Here is an 18,877-nt window from a genome sequence, read left to right as displayed (position 1 = left end):
GGCACAAAGGTGAAGTCCTGGCTGAGAATCCCAAATAAAGCCAGTGAAAAAACTCCAAACAGCCTTTTAAATCTTAAGCTTCTTGAACAAGAGATTGATAGGAGAAATGTAAAGTAACTATGTCCTTAAACTGCTTTATTAATTGTGCAAGTGATATGGGAGGTTTAACTCAAAACATTCTGCAGATACAGCTTAATTTGAAAGGTCACAGAAAGCATCTGCCAGCATCTACACGGTTTTGAACAAACTATCACTGCATGAATGCTAAAATTATTTCTACCTCCTTGTTCATCCAAGATTTTTACTACGTTATTATCTGAAGCTTCGCAGGCATTTATTAGTATGAGGAAAACTTCTCATTCCTTGGTAATATGTCAATGTTTGGCATTTGAAAAGAAAATTAGTAATTTCAATTAAAAGCAATATTCTAGTAAGCAAGGATAGAAAAAAACATCCCTTAAATCTACCACAACGCTAATAACACTGCCCAAAAGAGAACAATACAAGAGGATTACATCTACCATCTACAAGACATACATGATAGAAAATATAAATTCATCTCAATGTTTCACAATAACATTTCCTGCAAGCAGATTAACAAATCATGGTACAATACACAATTGTCATGGCACACAGATAATGCTTCAATGGCATACCTAATAAACATTTTAAATACTTGAAATACTTTTAATTTATGTTGAGCTACAGTAAATTAATTTTCAATACAACTATGACATATATACACACTTCTTCTACCTCCATTTTCTTGCCACTGTACAGGGCAGGGGCTGCCAAGTACTTCCAAAGCAGTATCAGGGGCCTCAAGAACTCTAATATTTTTAAGCCTCTTTCAGCAGGCTTACAAACCCATGACAAAAGGGAAAATACTAAATGTTAAACATCAGTTATTTATAATATCATCAGTCTTTAAGACAAGAAAGAAAAGTGATACTGTTAAATTACAATTTAAAATCATGTAACTCTCCCTTAAACTTAAAATCTCACTGCAGAAAACACCCAGGAAGTAAAACCTTAGAAATCCACTGGTCGAGAATATCAGTGAACCTTTAATTTCATTAAATTCAAAGCATATTCCATCACACACTTCTTTCTTAAACTCATTGCTTCAGTGGGAAAAACAATATAGTATTAAAATTAAAAGCAAAAAGTTTTATGATTTCCATAACCTGCCTATACATTTTGTAAGATTAGTCGACAGAAACTGACTAGTCTATTATTTGCGTAATTTTCTGCCTTTTTTCCTTCCTGTCAACAGGACTCTATACCAGCTCCAGAAGGATAATTAACCTGGAATTACATTCTTTTTAAAAAGACAACAACAACAACTTTCATATTTTTATAAAGCTCATTCAATGTATATTCTCCATTTTGTAAATAAGACAGCAAAGCATTAATGAATTACCATAACAATGTAACTTTTAAACAACAACCTGAATGCCCAAAGTGTTAGCGTTTTCCTGCAACTACAACAGTTGGGGAATTGCTGTTTGAGGGTTCCAACTTACCAACAAGCAAAAATATTTGTAAAAGCCTGCCAATTAAGAAGCTGTTAGTAAATATCATCTCTCAATTTTTTTGGAAAGTTCTTACACATGATTTTGACATCCCCTTGCATCTAAAGAAATTGGCAGCAGCTTGGATCACAGTGCTTTGCTGTTCTGCTTGCCTCGTCACACCACAATCTTTGACGTGCATTGATGAATTACAACGATCAAGATTTTGTGAAGATGTAATACATAAAAGTTAAAATATGCTTGAGACTACCATGCTTCCGTAAGCTAAGCAAAAACTAGAACCTAGAACAGAAAAATCTTTGTTTCCTTCACATAAGTTTTATATTTCCAATAGTTCAGAATACTCCAAAACATTCAATTTCAGAGCACAGATTTTTCAGCATAGACTAGAAAAATATTGCCCCCTCCAGCACTCATTTTTCAGAAATTATGCAAAAAGCAGGCTAGGATGAGGGAAAAAAAATATTTTGTTAGCCTGACACTCTCAATCTTCTCTTAAAAGAGTCACAGCTAACAGAGATAGAGTTTCCAGAACCAAAATCAGAACTAAAGCTAGAGTAGAAAACAAGTTCCTTAATATGGATAAAACTGTTTCTCTGCTCAGTAATATTCAAATAAGAAATGCTGACATGTTCCAATCACTTCTAAAGACTTCTGGAAAAACAGAAGTTCAGATAACTCCACTAGGAGAACTCAGGTCAATCTTTTCACATGCTCTGCTGCACTATCACAAAAAGAATTAAAATCAGAAATTGAAAAAGTATTAGACGCTCCTATTTTTATTTAATGCATCCATATATCTGTAGATTGGTGCAGTAAAAACAGGAGAAAAAAAAATGAGGCTGCCTACAAATAATACTCCCTTCACACTGCATATCTTCCCTTTTCAAAGGTATATTAGCACGTCCTGAAAATACACTGGTAAACCCTTGTCATTATTTATAGTTCAATAAATAACAAACCCTTCTTTTGCTATCTAAATATCTTCTTTAATTCCATGCCTGTCTCTTCCTCCTCTCTCCCCTATGTACAATGAAAAATAGTACTTCATAAATGTATAAAGCAATCTTCCTTATCCTTGCAAAAATCAACAGGCAGCACTCGCTAGCTTTCAGACGGAAGACAGCAGTTTTCTTCTAAGTTGCTGGAGTTTGAATAACACCATATAAAGTCAAGTACCTACTAGATGAAAAATTACCCGTCACAAATTAGTTGTGCAAGAAGTTACTTCAAAATTCAAACTGCAGGAAATTCATAGCAAAATGTAGCATTAACAAAGTCAGTGGAGATATTGAACATCTTATTGTACAGATACTTTAATTACCACTCATGGCAGTAAAAATATTTGATCTGCTTACTGTTATTCAGTTATTACCTGCATTTCTTTTATCCTGTAAGAGTAGATGTGTACACAGCACTGTAATTAACAAACAGTTCACCCTCCAGTAAAACAAAACTCTCATTTTGGTAATCTAATCACCCTGTTTACAAAATAATGCATTACCAAATTCTACATTTTCATAAATTAATGTATCTGCACAAAATAATTAACAAACAGATTTGAAATTGCTACTTGGGAACAGCATTTTTAATGTATATCCCCATAGTTTGGGGCTATACAAGCAACAAATAAAACAATCTCTTATTGTTACCGTTGAAAGTTAAGAATGTCAGATGGGGACGAGGTCAAGAGATAAAGCATTTGAGCAAAATGAAATGACTTGTATTCATAAAGCAAATGTAAATTATCATCTCAAACTAATCAGAATTTCAAGTACTTCCTGTCTGAAAATTGTAAGGAGTTACAACAAATAACATCTGTCAGCAGATGCCTTTATTACCTCGAGAAGGATGCCAAAATACTGTGTAAAGATCTAGAATGCTATCACTGCTGGTAACCTTGCTGCTTTGGCACAAGGTCTTACTTCTACAATAAAGCTCATCTACCAGTACAGAAGACAAATCTTTCTTCTGGCATGTGGAGGGTGAATGTTGGAATCATTTGACTTTATTTAGACCAGGTGACCAGGACTGCAGCCTTCAAGTTTTAAGGAAGAATAAAATACTTTTAATCTCCTGAAGCCAGAAGTCCCTTGGAACTCTTCCTAGATGTTGCAAGATGATTATGAATCTGGCTACTTTCCCAGTCAAATGGTCTAGAAAAATCCTTATCTCTAAAGTTTCTGCTTGCTCCCAGGTAGATCAACCTGCCAATCTCGACCTTCTACCAGCTGGAAAAAAGCTGACTGTAACAGAAGCTATAATGCTGCTTCTTATCCCATAGGGGATAGAACATCTGAAAGGGAAAGTGAAAACCTGAAGCAAAAGGTGTCAAAAAAAGTTATTCCCATCAGACTCAGTCCCATTTTTAACCCCCATTTGCTATATACCGAAGTTGCAAAGTAAGCAGCAAAATTATTAAAATAAAAGTCAACAAGAGAGTCGCAATGCATCTAGCCTCTTTCAGAGGCTCTAATACATCTGCTTCCTCTACAAATATGCTTTACAATTGTTTGACACAGGGTTTGACACTTGACAAGAAAAGAAATTAAAGAAATAAATTTTCTTTACAAAATAAATTTTGATATTACAAGACCAACAACAAAGCAAATGCAGTCATCACATCATTCCAGTAAATTTCCCACTGGAAATGCCCTACTCTCACCCTCAGGTGAGATTATCTCTTTATGCTGAACAACACTCATTCATGAGGAGAATGCTTAAGCATATTAACTCTTCAACCACACAAAAAAAAAAAATCAAAAAAACATAAGAACATATTCCTTAAATAAGATATATTGTTCTTAGAATTATTAACGAAACATAACAATATACCAATTTTTAAAGTGAAAGAAGCTTTTAAGAAGTGCTTACAATCTTTCAAGAAGGTTTAATCCAGAAAAGGAACCATTCTTCAACTCCGTTATTTTATTGTTACTCAGAATCCTGCAAACAAAAACAGAGAAGAACATTATATTATACATTTGGTAGCAAAATTATTTGCTGCATTTTGCACTTCTGGTCTAAATCTTTGTTTAGCAGCCTTGATATCAAACTACAATACCTAGTTCATTGTCTGAGGTATCTATAACAGAATTGCTTAAATATTTAAACAAGGAAAAATGAGGATTTTCTATGTTTGTGTGCCCTAAATACCATACAAGCATACATAATTAACATATGAAAGAAAGTGCACCCATATAGGATTATCATAATAAATCACCAGAATTGGTATAATAGAAAACATATTAAACAATCAATCAACACATTGAACATTCTGTTCTTCCTTACCCATTTTGGATTTCAAATCCACACAGTATCACTAGTTTCCCATTTCCTCTGCTGTCACTCTCAGCAATTGCACATGCTCACTTCTGCCATGTTGTGCCACCTTTCCCAGCCATCCTTCACACATTCATCCTTCTCCTCAATGCAACCTTTTTAAGACATCTGCAAATAAGCTCAGCAAGCAGTCCTTTATGTTTATCTATTCTTCCTTCTCTTAAAGGACCACACAACTGCAAGTTCTCGCTTTCACAGAAATAACTGGATTAGTCCCATCTAGTTAAGTACTCTATCCTCCAGTCAATGCCATCTGCAGACGCAAAGTATCCTTGAGTTACAAAAAACCTTTATATAGCTGGATGATTCTTTACTTGGAAGGACCTGCTCTCCATGCAGTTACATATTTCCATCACAAAAAAATGCCTATTTTCCTTCTGAACCACGTAAAATTTTGGCATCCACAACACTCCTTACGAAAGGTTTCCAGTACAAAGCTCCATTCCATAATAAACCTCTCATCTCATTCATTTTGAAGACAGGTTCTGCTAGCTTCATTTGATGCTTCCATTTCCTATACTGAAACAAGCAGTGACCAATCCCCACCTACCCTCCCCTTACTACTTGCAAGTATGTAGAAACCTAAATGGTCTCTTGCCAGAAGGAATACTCATATTTTACTTCATCACTCTTAACATAAAAGTCATTTTGTGCAACCTTAATTTCTGAGCACATTCTAGCTTTATTACACTCAAAAAGTTCTGTGGTACGACCACCAAAAATGAAATAGTATTCAACACACAGATAAGTCACAAATCTACATATTGGGACAACCATGTTCCATTTTGTCTCCTACTGTTTTCGCAGCAATTTCTAATATTTGATCTCCCTTTACTACTTGTTCTTAAGACTTGAAGATGTCTGGTCAGCTCAGTGCTCATCATCATCATATATGAAGACAAAATTGTTGTCATCACAAATATAATTTTCATTTTTCTACAATGTGCTGCTTCTGCCATTTAATTGCCCAGTTACTATTTTCATAATCTTCTTCCAGAATTCCTCACATTACCCTCACCTTTACTATATCAAGCCACTCAAACTCTGTCAGCTCCCTACTCATACTGTTTTACAGGTCATTAAGAAATAATACATTGTGCATTACAGGTCTCTAAGACTCCAGTCCACCGAGAGGGCGAAACATTTACTTCCACAACCCTTTATTATCCTACAGCAACTAAGCTATTCATACAATGATTTTCCATCTTAGGCTGACATACTCTACTTATCAAATATGGTATCACTTTGGCGAGGGAGTGAAAGATGACTTTTGGCTGATTCTAAAGAATCCCAGAAGTTTGTGGGGAAGCGCTTGCCATTACAGGTGATGTACTTGTTCTGAATCACATCTCTCTTTTTACCCAGATATCTAATATATTTATAATAAAATTTGATTTTTTCAAAACAACTCATCAGACTTGGAATCAAAGTTCCTCTAAACTCCTAACGCACTTTTTATAAATATCAGTATTTGCCACCCCTCAGGGGCTCAAAAATAAAGTTAATTCTAAGCAAGACTTTGGTCATCCATCATTTGACATTTTAATTCCTGAGTTCTTCTAAAAACTCTCTGGTGGACACCATCTTGTCCAGGAAATTTATTCCCTCTGTTAGCTTGTTCTATAACTTCTGTTACAGTCACTCCAATTTCAGACAGGTCCTCTATCAAATGCATCCTGCAGATCCGACACGTCTGCTTACTTATACCAATTACATCTTCAGTGTGCATAACTACTTCCACATTTAACAACTGCCATTAGGAGGTTTCTTTCCAGATATCCTTTAAAATAGCCATAAACCAAGTACACAAACACACGCTACCCTCTTTGCTCTGATGTGTAAAATTTATTATCTAATGACAAGGATTAGATCTTCAAAACAAGTCATCAATAAGATTAAAATACAGAAACACCTATGAAAACAGCATAATTTTGACACAATCATATATTATGCCAAGTCATTTTCTTCTCTAGGTTTCTCAGAAAGTGCCTCAAGCCTCCGTGACTTAGACAAACAGAGGGCAGGCGATTTTTTTTTGTCTCAGAGCTCTGGCTTTGAGTTAACCCCTCTCAAACTCACACAGAATGAAGACAGCTAAACCCTTTTTCTGAAAATCCTTCCCCCTCCACTATGACAAGCAGAAGGTTTGAAAATTCTTAAAGTTAAGATTAAATCATTCAGCCAAGGTTACAGTTCTGACACTAAAAGGAGATCCCATTCCTTCTCCTCCCCTTGTAGTCATATCATGTATTTCTGCAACTCATTAAGCCACCCCTGGTGCCCACTGCACCACAAACAAAAAACACTAAATAACACACTTACCCAATGCACCTTCCACGAGATTTACACATCAACCACAAAAGTGTGATCACCATAGTACACTACCCAGTCAGTAAAACCCAGGTGAAGACTGTTCACAGGAATATTGGAAAGGATAAGAAATAAATACTTAAAAGTATACTGAGAATTTGCTGTTGTATGTGCCTATAGCGCCTGTAACATCCACTAGAGTGTCAGCAATAAGAAAGTTTGCTCTTGTGAAAATACTGTTCTGAAGTCAAATACTTTAAACTATCTTACAAGAAGGAAAGAATGAAACTTGCTGCTTGGCTAAAGCTGTGATAACCTAGATGACAGAACAAAGAAAACTGAGTACTTTTAAAAATAGATGGACATAAAAAGGAAGCCTAGGTACTCTTCAGAAATTGACATTATTTCAAGGAATCCTTGCATCAAGGAAGGCCCAACATGTAACAGAAAAACAGAATGCACATTTGCAAGGCTGCAAGTTTGGTAACCAGTCTAATAGTAAACAGCTTGGAATGTCTACAAAACTAGGAAATTTTAACCGAAGTATTAAACCCACTCATCCTAAAGTCTTTGAAACTACTTTCACTTCCACTCAAAGAGAAAAAGGTTTCAACCTAAATAATGTTTGTAGTAATGTTAGGTACAAGATTCATTCTGTAAATCAAATCTATTAGGAACAAAGTACACGTTTATTTCAACATCCTTTCTGGTTTTGGAAACATACAGGGGAATAACAATAATAATTAATAAATAAACGAATGAAGGAATTTATAAAAAACCTCATTAATAGTTAATGCAAACTGAACATAAGGCATAACAGCAGCAGAAAGAAAAAAACCAGACCAATTTCAGACTTATTGATAAAAAAAACCCATAAGGTTCAGAAAATATCCAAGTCAACAAAAACAAGCAAGCAAACTATAATCTTTGGTAGCACAGACATCATTTCTGGTTTAGTTATAATTGGCTTGACCTTAAGATTTATTGATTTTACTTGTGTTTTCTCCAGAAAAAGGAGCTATTCTAAAAGGAGCAGAATCCATTTCAGAAGTAGCTATAACTGACCAAACTAAATTTAGACTAAATAAAAATTATAGTTCTGTAAAAAAAAAGTAGTTTTCTGACATTGCATATAAAATAATAGACCTAAAGTAGAAGCCTTTGAATATCTGTGCACTAGGTAAATTTCTCTCTAGAGTGTGATGTACAAATTATAGTCAGCCTGATTTAGTATTTTCTCTGCAGAGGCTGTTAGTTGCTCAACCATAAAGGTTTAGTACAATAAATGATAAATTTTACAACACTTCATATAACCTAAGACATTTCATCACACTTAAAAATGTTGTAAGTGTAATCTTTAAAAAAATGCAGTTTAAAACTTGCTATTAATATATTTAGTCTATATGTTATTTGAAGTGTTAAGGATGTGGCATAGCCCAAAAAAACACGGTAAAGCATTCACCTCAAAGCACAAGTTTTATAGTCACTTTCACAATTTCTATGCATTAATGTTCGGTGTAATGATGGACTATTATGTACCACTTAGACACAGAAAATTATTTGTGATCAATAATAATTCTAAGTTACCAGTTTAAGACCTTAATTTTTCCTATGAGGCAAGTAGTTCTGAAAATACGCAAACTTTTTCATCATTAAGAAGTTTAAAGGGAAAATTGCAGAGATACAGATCTCCACTCATCCCCATCTTGTTCAACACATTTTTAACAGATGACTTTGCGACATAAATGATGCATCTGAAAACTTCATAGAGGGGTTTCCATAGCGCAATGTCATCACTTGCTCCAAGCTTAGAAGCTCCAGATCAGACTTGGGGAAGAAAAAAAAATAAAAAAATTCAACAATACCTGCCTGGAACAAAGGGATTTGGCTTACCTAAATCTTACATAACAGAAATAAATGGTGGAACTACTGTATGCAAACACACTCACAGCTATGGGAATTAACATAAACTTGGAAGAAAACGCAGCTGAAAAATAGGCTCTAGAAAAAATTATGGACAATGTCTGAAGTCAACCTAAAGCAACACATTCCACTCTCCTCTGACTGAGCAGAATGGTTGCAGAGACAAAGAGGTGATCTGAAAACGCACCTCAAGGAAAAAAACAGCAACTACTCCATGCCATTCCCCTCAAAAATCCTGCCCCAGCTTTTCATCCATTCCAAGAAAATTGCTCAAATGCTTCCTTATTGAATACAACTTGGATCTAAAAGTTCTGTTTCCATTATAAAAAGGCAGAAGAATTTGGCAAAACCCTGCAAAGAAACTCTACTCCGGCTCTAATTTAGTGGTGACACCTTCAGCAATAGATGCGCCATTGCTAGCATACAAAATATAAGTACAGTCAAACCCATCAAAGTCTGTCCTTTGTACTACAAAGAGTTTTAACCACAGATACTAAAAATGATATAATCATCCTTTCCTTTTTCATACAGCAGAAAAAGAAAATCAAGACTTGATTTGTTTTTAACATTAGAATATGGTAATAAGCACTAAGTGAAAAAAAAATTTATCCTAGGACATAATTTTGGCTTGCCAAATATAAACCAACCATTACTAAGACAGCACTCAACTGACAGGAATTTAAAATGCATCTCCAAATTTGACAAATGCATCTGTTCATGAGATGTTATTAAAATAGACGCACACACTAATACTATTATAAAATAGTCTAAAAGGCCTCCAAGAAGTCTGTAGGAAGACTGGGAGAAAGTGTAACTTACGTCTGAATGCTGAAGCAGCTTTCAGAACACATTTTAAGAGATTCAAATGGAGAGCTAGGAAATAGAAAATAAATCAGATCATTTAATGATGATGACTGTATACACAAAGGACTGGGAAAGCGGCCACCAGCAAAAATTGAACTAAAATAACCATCTGTACAACCAGGAAAAATGCTTTCTGCTGAAATCCATGAACATGCAAAAAGAAATATTTTTTAAGTTTATCTTGTAGAAGCTGTGATTTAACAGGGATATAAACCAAACATTTTTCAGAAGTTACTATTTTGCCTTCTAGTGAGTTACTAGTGTCAAAGGTAAAGAAACGTAAGTAATGAGCAGAACATGAACACTACATTTTACTACTTGAAAGTAGTAAAAACCCTGAAAGCAAAACACTCCACAGGCTACATACAGATACAGAATTACACATCTTGCCAAAGCTCCTAACAAAAGGAGACAGTATTTTCCAATTTAACAAAAGCATTACAACTGAGGAAGCTCAGTAATGAAAAACTTGCAAAACAGAAGTTTGCAGCAGATAAAAGATTTCCTAGGCTATTTCATTATTATGCACATTAAACAATAGTAAGATTGTAAACAAACTCAGAAATTACAGAATGAAAACTGTGTCTATTTATATCACTCCAATTTTATCTGGGATTGTGCTAACTTTATATGATGTAGTGATGGATCCTTTTTCCCTATGCAATTCCTGCATCATTCTAGTAATAATGCTCACTTTGTGCACTTGCTACTCAAGATACATTTTTTGTGATACTCAGTATGCAGCCACATGCTTTATTTATTGTCTTTCTTTAAGGACAAACCATTATTTAAGGACAGAATTCTTTATTTCCAGTGAAACAGTGCCAACCACTGGAGTACCTCAGTGAATTATCTGTGTAAAAGTACTAAACAAAAATCATCTTAGAAAACGGACAGAACGGGCAGGCACAACAGAATGTAAGAATGAGTAGCAGTGTCACCAAAAAAGATACTACTATCAAAAGAAATTCTGGTGAAATTACAACCGTAGCAACCAAACCTCTTTCTAGTACTTGTCCCAGGTTGGAAAGCCTTCCCAAGAGAATATTAAGAGGACACAGCAGCATTCAATTTCTTCCAACACTAACTCCGAGTTGTCCAAGGCACTGGTAACTTAAACTTTGTGATCATCACCTTTTAGCAAGCTTCCTCCAAGTTCTCTCTCCCTCCTCTTCTTATCTCAAGCATATTTATCAGCGTAAGAGATGATGATTGACTTTTTCTGCAGTAACCCTCTTTTCTTACTCCTTTCCCTTCTGCTCCCTCCCAAGTTTCTCAGTAGTTATCCAGTAGATGTACACGTTCTGGGATTCTCTCTGACTTGCAGTTCAGTGCATGTTTACTCTGCACCTCCATCCCCCAAACCCATATGCAAGACAGCTAACTTGCTTTGCAGGAAACACCACACACACGTAGATGACTAGCCAGACCCTCCTGATTAAAGCTATTATGGAAAATACATTATATGTATCATACTACAGCAGTATTAATTATAAAATATGCTGTCACGCCCAGTCTCACATGTATTTACATTTCCTGTCAGGTATATGTGCTCTCTAGAAAGTACTTTGTCTAGACACGTCAGCAATCATTTCCTATCAACTGCTGGCACACGAAGACACACTTTCACAAAAAAAAAATATATATATATCCTAATCCTACAGAAGTAAATAGGTTTTTGGACAGTTTAGCTTCCTGAAGTGACTAGGCGTGGAGCCAGACAGCCAAGGGAGGGGAAAAGATAAAACACCCACACAGCGAGAGACTGGGAGGTGAAGATACAAATGTGCCAGCTCTAGTTCAGGCTACAGTTTTATAGGCAGCTGGATGCTGATGTAACTTTCCACACTGAGAGGGAGAGATCTCCTTTCCCCTACCTTTGCTCCTGATCATCTTTGTGTAAGATGAAGGAAGAAGGGAGGTCTCTTTCCACCCTTTCTCCGGCACAGACCTGTCAGGTCAGCTCAGTGAAACCCACTAATGAGCCAATCAACACAATTTTCGAGAATGGGTTTAAATTCCTGATACTAAGTCTCAAGGTATTCTGTAATATGGGCTAACTACCTGTGTCAGCAAACAAAAATGAACGAGGCGCGTCATTGTCCATTCTTCATTACTGCAGAACAAATCCTAATTCTATTTCTTTAATTCCTGACATTAATTTCAAATTTCAATATTTTGCAGTGTTGCCGAACTGCAATAAAATAGTAGTAATACTGAACAATAAAAGGAAAAAATATTAGTTCTGAAGATGACAATATCTCTGAGGCCAGATACAGCATAATGCATTAAACGTTTAATACTCGCTTAAGGGCTAATGAGCACATAAACGGCACTGTTTATATGGAGATCTTCATGGGAGTAAAAGTACTGAGCAATTCTACACTAATATTCTGGCTCAAAGAACTAAAAAAATTAATTTGCCCTCATGACAAAAAAATTAGATTTTGCAGAACTTCTATCCTTCACTCTTATTTTCAGCTCAGCAGTAATCAATACATAGCGCTCATTCAAAAATCTGAGCCCCAGGCTTGCAACAACTGCAACAGTTGTATCTATGGCTCAGAAGCCATATTTCTAATTACTTCATATATTAAATCAAAAGCATAATGACCTCGCTGTGAAAGGCACATAAAACAATTTAAGAATGCTTATATAAGAATAAGCTTTAAAAGATCAGTACGCATTGATACAATCATTACTGCATGAAGACTACTACCAATTACAACCCATCTCTTACGTTAAAGCCATTCATGCAACACAAAGAAACAAGAGAACACTCTTCAACTTGGACTGGGTGTACTAGTGGATATGTATCAACAACATGACATGAAGCCTTCTGAAACTGAAGAGTTTTTCAGGTAGAAAAAAATACTGTCATTTAGAATAAAATGCTGTTCAAATTGTAACCTCAATTTCCCTGCAATACTCAAATATACACAAAAACATACTTAATCATAAAAGAACACCCTAAGTAACCCTACAACAACAAATCAGTGTCGGAACAGGGCATACAGCAAAGCATGAATCTGATTTTGAAGGTGGATTGCTATTTTCCCAACAAGGTTAACTACATAAAAAGTCTGATAGATATATATCTATCAGTCTACCAGAACACAAGCCTAACAGAAAATGAAACATCACTAATGATTTTCAGGAGCCGGATGCCACTGGTAAAAAGGCATGCACAAAGTAGTCTTGAATTGCTAAGTTGTGGATATGACAAGTACTGTCTCTGTACTGACACTTGTGCACAAGTAAAATATATTTTGAATAGCCCACGTATCAACTGACTGAAGAAAATTTTAAGATAAGTTTTAATGGGAGTTATTAGTAATTTGTGTGTTCAAAAAAAAAATGTTACCACTGCCCATGTTATTAGTATTGAGCACTTACAACAGTCTAAGATGGACTGTTTTAACTATTTTAATGGAATTGGCTGTCAAGAATACCTTCAAGTTCATAATGGAAATGTACTTTAAAAGAAGAGGCAAAGTTCCACAGAAAAATTTACTATGCCTAAATTTCCTGTCCATGTTTCAGTAAAGAATACTTCTTTCCAAACACATTTCAGCTGCTTAATGCATGTAGCTTAGCATGATTATACTTAGGAGCTGGACAAAATCTGTGACATTTTAAGATGCTGTTCAACAGCAACTCAATTAAGCATATCTTCGAATGGTTTTGAACGCAAATCCAGGCTAATGCTTCGGCTTGTAAATTCTAACACGTCATATGTTCCTATCAGGCTGTATGGGTAAGCAAAGTTGTGTGAAGACCAATAAGGCTCCTGAATCAGAAACACAATTCTTCACTGAATATATATGCTTCTCCTCTGTTTATTTAGATTCCTATACCCACAGAATAATCTACCTTTAACAAGTAACTAAAATTCTCAACAAAGAACAAGGATTACAAATTCAGGGGCTTGTCTTCAGCAGGTTCACACATTCTCTTCTGAAGCAGAAAGTACTAGCTAATATCCAACAAGTTATGACATCATCATCATCTTAGCTTGCATTAAACAACACGACAGCAACAGATACCTTATCTCAGAATTCTACTACAAGAGTACAGTGCATTCCTTACTTAAATGTGAATCACAGCAATGGCTCCAGTACCTACTGAAATACAGAACAGAGCAGAAAAGCACTGAATTACATTCAGCCAGTTTTGTTATCTTCGCACCAAAAGCACGTCTGTCTCGTTCAACTACACAGGTCAAAGGAATCTACAGTGTTCAAGTAGATACACCCTTCATTTGCATCCCAATCAGTTTTTATTATATAAGGCTATGGAAAAATCCCTTACTTAGCTATAACTAAACTTGAATCTACCTTGGAATTTGACCTAACTGCTCGGTAAAGCACCAGCTAATTCTAGCTGGATTCTAAAAGGAATTTCAATTTATAGTACTGCCAGAAATACCAAATGTTCCTTATTCTCCACCTGACACCTCTCTATACTTTAACACTCTCTTATCAGTGTTTGCTTTTCTGAATCGTAACTAAAGATTCTAATAATGTTAGAAGATTACTAGGACAGTATAATATTTCGTGGCAAACAAATGTCAAAGCATTTTGTAACGTGACTTTGCCCAAGTCACCATTATCATTGTTAACCACTAAACACAGTGCTGTGCAAGAATGAAAGAACCTGACCAGCATGCTCAAATGTTGCTACTCATTTATCCTCATTTCCACTGTTTCTGTTATTTCATCTTTTAGAGACCTTTGTCCCCCAAAATATTTCACTGGAAAAAAAAATACACAGCAGCTCATCTACTGAAAGTCTAAGACTTGAATGATGAGGATAGAATCAGGATTTCCAGAATGAGTACAATCACTTCATTTGAGTCATTCTCAGCTCACTCAAAAACCAGAAAGTTACATAAAATTATACAGGTTCTCATATTTAAAATTGGTTTGTGCAAAGTAAAAGCCAACATGAAAGAAAATTAACTGAATTAAAATGCAGCTGATCTACACAACAGTGATCTATTTTCAGCTACTTATCTCTGCAGTGATCCACTAATCCAAAAAGCTATAATAGAACTAGTACTTATCTTAATAGAAGAATCCCACAAGAATCAAGATTGAAGATAACTCAGGGCAGTTTGACTCTAATCAGACAACCTTCCACTATCCGACTGCTGTAATTCTATGTATCAGCTTAGAAAAAAAAGTAATTTTTGGCAAAAGATTAGATAACAATTAACCCAGCCACTACTAATCAACACATTAGTGAAATGGCATATGGCAACACACCTCATAAATCACCAAAACTTTCTAGCTAGGTTAATATGGATTCAGTAAAAAAAAAAAAAGTCAATCTCTCAGAGATATGGGAAGTTATGCTTCAAGAGTCAACAGATTTGAAAGGTACTGAACCACAACAATTATTGTGTCCACTCTCTTAGAAAAATCAGGAGGACTTGTTTAATAATCTTTGCCGTATATTTAAGTAAAATTTCAAAGTGTGTTTTCATATTAATTGTATCAACATAGTTATGATACTTACTACAAATAACTAAAAAAATCATTGTTTCTTGCTATGTCTACAAAAAGGTTTTAAAGGAAAAAATAAATGTTTTGGAAGTTATCATGAACTTTAAGGGCCACTTAAAACTCAAAGCAACTAATTAGGGTATGTATATATGGTCTAAATACATACTAGATAATGAAGGAGTATGAAAATCAAGATGAAAGATGAATTACTCTTCCAAATTCTTCTGTCACTACAATTATGAACAAAGGTCCACTCACAGCAAGGCTACTGTGTTTGATAGCTGCTCATCTTTCACAGCAATCAGAACTGTGATTCTGAGTTTTCTGAACCAAAAGACCCCCACAGTCAATTTCAGCATATCAACCATACTAACATTACTTCTATCAAAATTTTCACGGATAATACTATATTTTTAATAGTTAACCAGCAGCAAAGCATTTGAGACTAAGAGAGACTACAATGAATTTATTGATTAAACAGCTATCACCTACTTTTTGCCTTCTTTTCTACTTCAGAAACTTCACATAGGAATATTTTTGATTACTTCTCACAGGTCATTTAGAAACATTCTTTGAACTTTAACAGATTGTAAGGCAAGGACAACTAGCTTAGCCTTAATCACTTCCCTTTTTTTAGCTTTCCCTTTTCTCATATGTCCAGATCCACACATCTGCCACTGACTGGGCCCACACCTCACCGAGACTTCCCGTAAGAAGTCTTCCTCGGTGTTTCAGTGCCACTGAAGTTCACAAAATCAGCAATCAGACTACTGCTCTCATGACAGAACTACATACATTTTATGCTTATTAAATTTGTCTTATTGGTCAATCATTCAAATCTGTGATTTCCACTTAAGTAGATATGTACCTTCAGCCAGATCCCACAATTCAGTTTCTTTCAACTTATTTTCTTGCATACTACTTGGTTGCACTTGAACACCACATGCACTTTAAAGCTCTCTAAAGCACGGACAGGGTCCTCAGTAGGGCCTTTTAGAGCCCTCCACCGATGAAATCTAGTGCTGCTGATGTCCCTGCCTGTGGGCTCCGTGATCGTCAAGGGCCCCTTCCAATCAAAACCAGTCTACAATACTATGAACTATTTTGCTAGAGTGACCAGTTAAAAGCCTCCAAAAGAAAAACAACTTGCAAATCCCCTCTTAACATGTGCACACTCATGTCTAAGTAAATAGTAACTTATGTCTTACTTTGGAATACGTTGCACATCCTGTTTGAAACTTGTTATTCAAACGGATGAGCTAGGATGGCCTCCACATAAAGGGAGCACACCTACTGCTAGGTGGAAGTAAACTAGCCTTTTATTTTCCAAAGGAGAAACAAAATAAATCCCTTTGGCTAGTTTTATGGAGAGCTACAATAAGCAAGTTGCCCTTTGCTACTGTAAAACTTCAGGCCCACCCAGCCTACCGCACACTGAGCGGCTCGTGCTCTCTATTATTGCTCGGTTGTTAAAACTACCTCAAAGTACTGTACTGAGTAGCTGAGTTTCTCCTGCAGTGCAAAAAAAAAAAAAAAAGTTTTTTTTTAAAAAAAAGTAAAATTGTGGCATTACTTGTAATTAAGAAACACCTAAGCTTTCCAGAACCCTTCGATGGGTCCCAAGAGGAAAGAAAGGGCAATGGGGACGTGTGGAGATGCTCGCGGAGCAGGCGGTGGTGAATAACTGGACGCTCCCACTGACTCCAAATCATCACCCCGGGAAGCTAAGGGGAAACATGGAAAGCACAGTCAAAAAAGAAAAAAAAAAAATCTCCAGGGGCTTTCCGTGGCAGCAGAGGGGATCTCTCCCCCCACCCCATTCCCCGCCTGACCCCATTTTACTTCAGGAGGGCGCTCGGCCGCCAGCGTCGCACCAAGGCCGCCCCCCTGCCCGACACCGAAAATGCCGGCAAGTAAACTTTCTAAGAGTCGTTCTGGAGTTTTATAAACCGCGCATCCTTTATCGGGCGTGAGAGACGCGAGGGAGCCATCTCCATCAATCGCGTGCAGCCAGACAAGAGCTGGGGACCGAACACATCCCCCACTTACAGGCGCACGTATAAATTTCACCAGAAATCTTACGCGTGTTCTATTACTTCTCAAGGACTAATTTTAATGTTATTATGAACTTCACAACAGAGAAAAGTTGCTGACTGGGAGGTGGCCCCAGCTCCGTCTGACCCAGCATCTGAGGCAGGGAAGGGCTGCAGACCGGGGGGGGAGGGCAGGAGAGACCCCTGCTCACTGAATCCCAGAACAGGTCAGCACGGATCAGACCGAACACAAGACGCTATCATCTCCGAAGAACGAACCGCGTTCGGAGAAGCACTGCTTGAAAGAAAACACGCCGACAGAGAGACGCTCTGTCCAACTTTCAAAACAATACAAACACTCCGATGAAAGCGCCACTTCAGCTCAAGCCAAACCCACGCCGCTTTTTCAGCTGCCGGTACCTCGGCGCCCCCTCCCTCGGGTACTCACAGGGTGACCGTCCTGTTGGGCAGCGCCTCGGGGGGCAGGACGCGGTCGAGCTCCAGGTTGCTGCACACCACCCTGCCCTCCACGGGGCCGCCCGCCGCCGCTCTGCCGCCGCTCCGGGGGCGACCGTCGTACTTGCAGCCCGGGGGCAGCGCGGCGCCGCCGCCCAGCGCCGCGAGGAGCAGCAGCAGCAGGGGCCGCATGGCGGGGCGCAGGAGGGCCTAGCTCCGCGCGACCGGCGCCAGGCGCGCCCGCGGCGCTGCCGCCATGCGGGCGGGGGAGCGGGAGCCGCGGCAGCCGCGCTCCCTCCCTCCCTCCCTCGCCTTTGTGTCGGGGCGGTCGGCAGCAGCGCCGCCCCCCGCCGGTGTCCGAGCCCCGCGGCGCTGAGCGAGCGCGCCCGCCGGGCCTCGGCCGCTCCGCGCATGCGCGGCGAGAGGCAGGGGGAGCGCGCATCCGCGCCTGCGCGGGGAGAGGGGCACATGGGGGTGGTTGGAGTCGGTGGTTCGACCTAGTGGTGGCGTGGTTTGGATTGGAGAAGCTCTTAAAGCTCATCCAGTCCCACCCTTCCTGCCGTGGGCATGGACACCTCCCACTAGATCAAGGGCCCATCCAACCTGGCCTTGAACATCTCCAGGCATGGGGACGTCCACAACTTCCCTGGGCAACCTGTGCCAGTGCCTCACCACTCTCATGGTGAAGAAATTCTTCCTTATATCAAGCCTAAATCTGCCCCTCTCCAGTTTATAGCCATTCCCCCTCGTCCTATCACTACAAGCCTTTGTAAACAGTCCCTTCCCAGACTTCTTGTAGGCCCCTTTCAGGTACTGAAAGGTCGCTATAAGGTCTCCTCAGAGCCTTCTCTTCTCCAGGCCGAACAACCCCAACTCTCCCAGGCCTCGTATGGGAGGTGCTCCAGCC

The 18,877-nt window shown here is 38.0% G+C and overlaps 1 protein-coding gene across 1 annotated transcript in view; it reads right to left on the bottom strand.

Moving 5' to 3' along the window:
- The window catches only part of ADGRA3 (adhesion G protein-coupled receptor A3), a 52,070-nt gene extending 33,898 nt beyond the window's left edge, over positions 1-18,172 (bottom strand). The window contains exons 1-2 of the mRNA XM_069856200.1: positions 17,963-18,172; positions 4,410-4,481 (exon numbers count right to left, since the gene is read on the bottom strand). Coding sequence (XP_069712301.1) covers positions 4,410-4,481; positions 17,963-18,162 — 272 coding nt within the window. The 5' untranslated portion in view covers positions 18,163-18,172. The remainder of the gene's footprint in view (positions 1-4,409; positions 4,482-17,962) is intronic.
- Positions 18,173-18,877: the final 705 nt, after the last annotated feature.

The sequence above is a fragment of the Phaenicophaeus curvirostris genome, chromosome 4 (genome assembly GCF_032191515.1).
Source record: "Phaenicophaeus curvirostris isolate KB17595 chromosome 4, BPBGC_Pcur_1.0, whole genome shotgun sequence".
Classification (NCBI taxonomy): domain Eukaryota; kingdom Metazoa; phylum Chordata; class Aves; order Cuculiformes; family Cuculidae; genus Phaenicophaeus; species Phaenicophaeus curvirostris.
This window is presented reverse-complemented; position numbering and strand designations above follow the sequence as displayed.